This window comes from Pygocentrus nattereri, chromosome 16 (genome assembly GCF_015220715.1).
Source record: "Pygocentrus nattereri isolate fPygNat1 chromosome 16, fPygNat1.pri, whole genome shotgun sequence".
In the NCBI taxonomy this organism is placed as follows: domain Eukaryota; kingdom Metazoa; phylum Chordata; class Actinopteri; order Characiformes; family Serrasalmidae; genus Pygocentrus; species Pygocentrus nattereri.
Window position 1 is genome coordinate 29286507 of NC_051226.1, and position 7017 is coordinate 29293523.

Genomic DNA, 7017 nt, shown 5'->3' on the forward strand with positions numbered 1-7017 from the left:
CTGAGTCCTGACCTCAACCCGATAGAACACCTTTGGGATGAATTAGAGCAGAGACTGGCCTTCTCATCCAACATCAGTGTCTGACCTCACAAATGCGCTTCTGGAAGAATGGTCATAAAAAATTTCCCATAAACACACACCTAAACCTTGTGGAAAGCCTTCCCAGAAGAGTTGAAGCTGTTACAGCTGCAAAGGGTGGGCCGACATCACATTAAACCCTATGGATTAAGAATGGGATCTCACTCAGTTTCATATGATGAAGACAGACAAGTGAATATTTTTGGCAATATAGTGTATGTAGTCCGCTCTCTAAATTGCAATGTGAAACCAAAACAAACTGGATCAAACTGTATACAATGTAACAAAAACATGAATCCTGTAATAGGGTATTAGTTATTAGGTGCCTTGTACCTTTCATTGGCCATTTTTGTCTTGTTTGTGTACTAAATGATGATTCAAATATCATGTTGCCAGAATAAATTCAGATATGTCACTAATGCAGTTGAAAAAAATTGGTTTAAAGTTTGTACACTGATATGTTTTTCAGCTTTTGTGGCAATTACAGTTCTAAGTATGAGAAGTTGACCTTGTGAGAATCTTGCATTACCTTTTGCATTAAAATTAAATAATTTTTATTACATGGCCACAATATAGCCTACCCTGTGACTGTTACTTCCAAAGATCTCAAATTTATGTTCTGGGGCAGTCGTGGGCTGGTGGATAGGGAACCAGCCTCATGACCGGAAGGTCGCCGGTTTGATCCCCAGAGCCAACAGCACATGACTAACCCCCAACTGCTCCCCGAGTGCTGTGGATTGGGCTGCCCACCACTCTGGGCAAGTGTGCTCACTGTCCCCTAGTGTGTGTGTGCTCACTAGTGTGTATGTGGTGTTTCACTTCACGGATGGGTTAAATGCGGAGGTGAAATTTCCCCATTGTGGGACTAATAAGGGTCTCTTAATTAGTTAACAAAACCATATACTCTACTAGTTCAAAGTTTCTTTTATTAGTATTTCTCAGAAATATTAATGAATGTTTTCACTAGAAATGAAATAAATCAGAACTACCTTTGCACAGTAGTGAACTTAACATTTAAAAAATGTTGATAACTGTTTTTATAATGATTTATGTAATATAATAAAGTTTGAAAATTGATTTTCAAGACAAAATTTCAGTGTTTATACTTGCAAAAAATTGCTCATTTATTATAATCATATTTGTTAATGTTACTTTCCAAAACGTATTTGTATTTAATTTTTTGGACAAAGAAAGTACATCTAACCAGATTTCAATTTGAAGTGAAAAATAAGATTTTCAGTGACTTTTTTGTATTCTTGTACAAACTGGTGCAAGATGTACCAAATATGACAAAGTACTATAATAAGAATTACAATGAAAATCAAAGAATCCCAAAATTACCCACAAAATGCAAGAATTCCTAAGGCTACATTCACATCACCAGGCTGATGTGGCACATATCCCATGTTCCCTAATGTGACTCAGATCTGATGTTTTCAGGGCTATGTGGACATTCAAATCTGATCTTTTCAAATTCGACCTGAACCACTTTTATACGTGGTCCTAGATCGGATACGTATCCGATTCGTGGCCATGCGACTTTAATGTGAACGCTCTGATCGGAATTCATATACTTTTTTCCCACTGCGCCATCATTCAGCGTTACCATGGTAGCAGCGCCAAACAGTTAAAGGCTGTAAACGGTGGACAAAGAAACACATCTCACCTTTTTCTCCTTTGTCTCGCTCTAATAATGAACAACTGAGAGCTGATCAGATTTAATCAACTCTAAGTCTCGTTCTGACCCGTTAGTCTGTTTGCGGGTGACACACGTGATGCACGCCTCTCATTTACGCGACGTTACTGAGTAGGATGTGCGCATGCGGGTCACTTTAGGACGCTGGTTCGTTCACATTAATGACAGATTTGAATCACTTACCTAAACGAGTGTCTGAGAGATCGGATTTGAGCATTGAGCCTCGTAATGTGAACGTAGCTAAAGAGATTTCTGTGTCTGATTTAGATTTTTTTTAGTTTTATTATTGTATTACTGTATGACTGTAAATGTGTATTTGGTTAGTGTAGTGGTTAACACCTCTGCCTTCGATACTGTAGACTGGGGTTCAATCCCCACCTGGGCAAACACCCTGCACTATACCAATAAGAGTCCTTGGGCAAGACTCCTAACACTGCCTTGGCTTCCCTGTGTAAAATGATCAAATTGTAAGTCGCTCTGGATAAGAGCGTCAGCCAAATGCCGTAAATGTGTATCAAAATGAACAAATAAAAATAATACCACTTTATGAAATTAAAGTTCTAACATAACGTTTTCAAGCGAATTAAAAGCAAACTTAATTTACCTCAGAATGGGTGTGATGCAGCAACCTGTCGAGATATGTTCCGCAGGCTGTCATCAAATGAACAAATAAACCGTTTAGAAGAAATGTAGGGATGGGATATTCTGTGATTAGACAAATAACCATATCAGTCCGATAATTAAAACGCATTTTCATGATACAAACGAGCTCAAATCGTTTGCTCGTGTAAGCCTCCTCGTCGTGTACACGTCACCGTGTGTTATGTCACATGACGGTTGTAGATTCAAGATGGCTGCCGACAACCTCCCATCCGAATTTGATGTTGTCATACTCGGTACAGGTAGGAAGCTTTACCGCGAATACACTCGCCGCCGTGTTTGGGCTTAAACAAAATATTTATGAGTCTAATGAAATATACGGGCGGCCGTGAACAGAAACCACGTGCTGTGAGCATGGACAGGAGCAGCCGCTGCAAGCTAGCGTTGTTCAGCAAGCTAGTGACAGCGATGTTGTAGAATATACACGCGCTAGTCTTTGGGTCATTAAAAAAGACATTTAAAAAGTCCCCGTGACATCTGTAAGATTAAAATGACCAGACAAAGGTTATATTGTCTCTTTTGTAAACAAACCGAGGAAATACGTATTATGTCAAGTTGGCTAACGTTAGCTGGTTTCTCGTACGTGTTCATCTTGCTTCTTAGATAACTAAGCTACCTTAGGTTGGACAGATTGACTGATAGACAGGCAAACAGACAAATAAATAGATGGATAGATGCCCGTTTTGCATGTCTCCGTTATTAGCGTTTCTGTGGCATTCTTGTCTCAATGTGCGTGATTCCACAGCGTGTTGTTAGCTATCCAGTTCACGAATGCAGCCAATGAATTAGGTCCACCCGGGCATGTAATAAATAACCTAACCCTGAAATAATAGTGTACTGAACTATGAAGCTTAGGTGTTGTGGCCGAGTATGTTTCATAGTGTTTATTGTAGTTCACAGAATTACATCTGTGCTTCTTTGTCCTCTTTGTGTTCCTAGCTGCTCAACGTCTCTAATGCTTTTCTCTCTGTAGCCTGAATTTGCAGTTGCATGGTCATAGGTCCCACTGATCAACAGCTGGCCTCGATATGTGTTTGTCCATATTTGTAACTTTATGGCTTAGATGCTGTCTAGCCTGCTGTTGTCGTCATGATTTTATTAAGTATCATGATTAAAGAATCAAGCCTCAAAGAAGTAGACTATTCCATAAATCATTAAAAGATAATGTAGCCTGTGTCTTTGTTTTAACTGGGTTAAAGTTACATATTGCCATTTAGTGAGCTTACTTTAAAACTGGTTTTGTTACTTTAGAAATCGCCCTCATGAATAGACTTTACTAGTATTCTTGTTCTCTCTACCAGCCATGCTGTCTTTGAGTATTTCTGGATTTTGCCATCATTTACCGATTTTTATGGTACAATTTATTAATATTGAAGGGCAGAGGATTTTATGTCTGCACAAATACAGGAGTTTTGGGTTCCGTTCAGCCTTTTTAGCAAACTTGGACATCGTTGCTCCAGCCCAACTATGTAAAGATTGCCTTTAGGTCCTAATTAAGCTTGTTTTCTTAAATAATTAGTTTTTGCTCTTGGTAGCTTCCAAATATTAAGGTTAATTATTCAGTTGCAGTGCTGTCCAGTTAATGGTTTAATTCATCTTGACCATATCCGGTTTAATTTAGTTTTCACTGCCTCAGAGCATTGCCTACTTTTGTACGTATTTTAAAAGCCATATACCACATGAACCCGTCTCTGGATCATATAGTAGCATATTATTAAAATATATACGTACGATATTTGTAAAGAAAAGACAGGTGACATTGACTCAGCCTTAAATGTAGGCTATTATACTCCCCCTTTGTAAGATGTGTCCACCAAAGTAGTGGGGCCCTTCTGATGTTGCTGTCCTCATTTTTTGTAGCGTCCTGATTCGAGGCACGTGAGTGCACTAATATGCAGGACAGATCCTGAGGACAGCACTGGAGTCAGAAAGAGATAAAGCTGCTTCCTAGTGCAGAATGCCTTGTTTTTCACTATAGTGTGGAGGATGGGAGAGAAAAGAGGGGAAAAAGGAAATCTACAGCTATTGCTAAGAGCGACATCCTCACGTTGTGATTGATGGTGCGCAGTTGAATATCTGTGGCCCACTTCTGCTTTCTCTCATGCAAAACCACCAGAGCCAGCTGGTCCCTAGGCTGCTAGTGACACGGGGACATGCGCAGCGTGGGCTATTTCTGCTCAGACACTGTTCCGTGTCAAGGTTGCTCAGACAAGCGTGTTTGTCCCACGTTTCCCAGTTGCCCCAGCTTCTTTTTTTTTGCTGCTGCATACTGGTGCAAATGAGAGTATGGACAGGGAGCAGTTGTTAATCAATATGGTGCTGCACTGATGACATCTGGTAGACCCTTTGATGGTGTGAAAGGCCATGTTCCTGTTGGTTGCGCCCTGTCGGTTGCTGTACATGCTCACATCTGACCTGAGAATCTCAAGGGTGTTGATGTGCACAGACTAAGGATCTAGGACTGTTTCTAGGAAGCCCACAGAGGAAACACTAAATGCTGAATTTTGGGTTTTTTTATATTTGGAACATTTTTAGTGATATTCTGAGATAATTAATGAGTGATTGTTTACACACAGTCACTGTGATCTGATCGTGATGATCAGATCTTCATCCAGTCTAGGCAGAGCACAGAACACATCTCCTTTGATTTCTTTGCAGCCAAGTGTGATGGGATTTTTGTATAGTGTTCTTCACAGGTGCTGAGCAGCATTCCCTTTTTGCATGTTTAAGCCTAGCTTTAAGTACATGAGGCTAAAATAACTTGTTACATGAGAGAAGAAGGAACAGTATTGAAAATTGTGAGTGGAAATCACATGATCCCGGAATGTGCATATTCACATTTTAGGGATGCACAATGATATCTCAACCAGCAGATCAGCAGATATTTACTTAAAAATATAGATGTCTAGGAGATGTTTAAGCTTGATGGATATTTCAAAGAGAAATTCAGACATTATTGACAGATATTTGAGCTTTATAGTTTTCCAGAAGACCAGAATGTTAAGGTGACACTGGGCTGCTGCATTTTTTTTTTCATTTTACTGCATTTAATAATAAAACATATTACACAAAAAATGTATTTCTATAATGCCAATAAAGACTAATGTTGTCTTAATTTTAGTGTTTTATAAATGTTTGTTTATCAGCATCGGCAGATAGGTACATGAAAAATAATGAATATCACCTCCGGACCACAGTTCCCATTGGCACATGTGGCTTGACTTTTATACCAAGAAATGTGTTAAGCCTAAGTTAAATAAACTAATGTTAATCATTTATTTCCAAATAGAGTTGCTAGCTTAGCCACATCAAAGCTTATTTCACCTCATGCCTTTTAGATTGAGATTCAGAAGAACTAATTAACTGATATGAAAACTGAAAACTTTACTTTAAGTTGAACATTTAGGAGTGGAATGTAAAATGAACTTTGAACTTTTATTGCTGTTTCCTACATGCTATAGATGTGTTTGTATTTGTCCTTTAATATAAGAATGTATAATGGTAGAGAGAAGAAAATTAGCATATTTCAGACTTGCAGATTTTTTTTTTTTATTTGTGACTCGCAAATTTTTGTGAATCCCTGGTTTAGATTATGCACAGATCCAAACACAGTGTATGCCTGACTATATTGAGCTCTGGGCATCTAGATCTTAGAATGTAGTGGTCACCAACTTTGAGTTGAATGTAGTTGAAACCACAGTTTTTCACATCTACTCTTGATATTCCTTGATTGGCTGGATTAAATGTATCAGTATTAGGTGAGCATGTTGCAGGTTGGAACTAAACTGCACAGAAATCTCAAGGAAGAGGGTTGATGACCACTGTCCTAAGACATTCCAACCAAAAACGTGGTTACAATTGTCTTTTAAATGCATTTATGAACAGCATCCATACACAGGAGGCCTTTTAATGCCAAGCGCAACCATGGCTAGAAAAGGTGTTGCTCAGAATTGTATGTACACTATTTCTAAAAGTATTCATTCACCCATCCAAATCATTCAATTTAGGTGTTCCATTGACTTCCATGGCCACAGGTGTATGAAACCAAGCACCTAGGTCTGCAGACTGGCCACGTAAAATGTCAGCGGATGTTGAGGCGTATAGTGCACAGAGGTCACCAACTTTCTGCAGAGACGGTCGCTACAGACCTCCACACATGTGGCCTTCAGATTAGCTCAAGAACAGCATAGAGCTTCAGGGAATGGGTTTCCATGGCTGAGCAGCTGCATCCAAGTTTTACTTCACCAAGCACAGTGCAAAGCATCAAATACAGTAGTGTAAAGTGCCGCCACTCTGGAGTGATTAATCACACTTCTCCGTCTGGCAATCCGATGGACATCTCTGGGTTTGGCGCTTGCCAGGAGAAGGCTAATTGTCTGACTGCATTGTGCCAAGTGTAAAGTCTGGTGGAGGGGGGATTATGGTGTGGGGTTGTTTTTCAGGAGTTTGGCACGGCCCCTTAGTTCCAGTGAAAGTTACTCTTATTGCTTCAGCAGACCAAGAGATTTTGGACAATTTCATGCTCCCAACTTTGTGGGAACAGTTTGGGGATGGCCCCTTCCTGTTCCAACATGACTGTGCAC

At 39.6% G+C, this 7017-nt stretch overlaps 1 protein-coding gene across 1 annotated transcript in view; it reads left to right on the forward strand.

Annotated features, from left to right (window-relative positions):
• The first annotated feature begins 2590 nt into the window (after positions 1-2590).
• Positions 2591-7017, forward strand: part of chm (CHM Rab escort protein) — a 50322-nt gene continuing 45895 nt past the window's right edge. Inside the window, exon 1 of the mRNA XM_017705334.2 lies at positions 2591-2676. Coding sequence (XP_017560823.1) covers positions 2598-2676 — 79 coding nt within the window. The 5' untranslated portion in view covers positions 2591-2597. The remainder of the gene's footprint in view (positions 2677-7017) is intronic.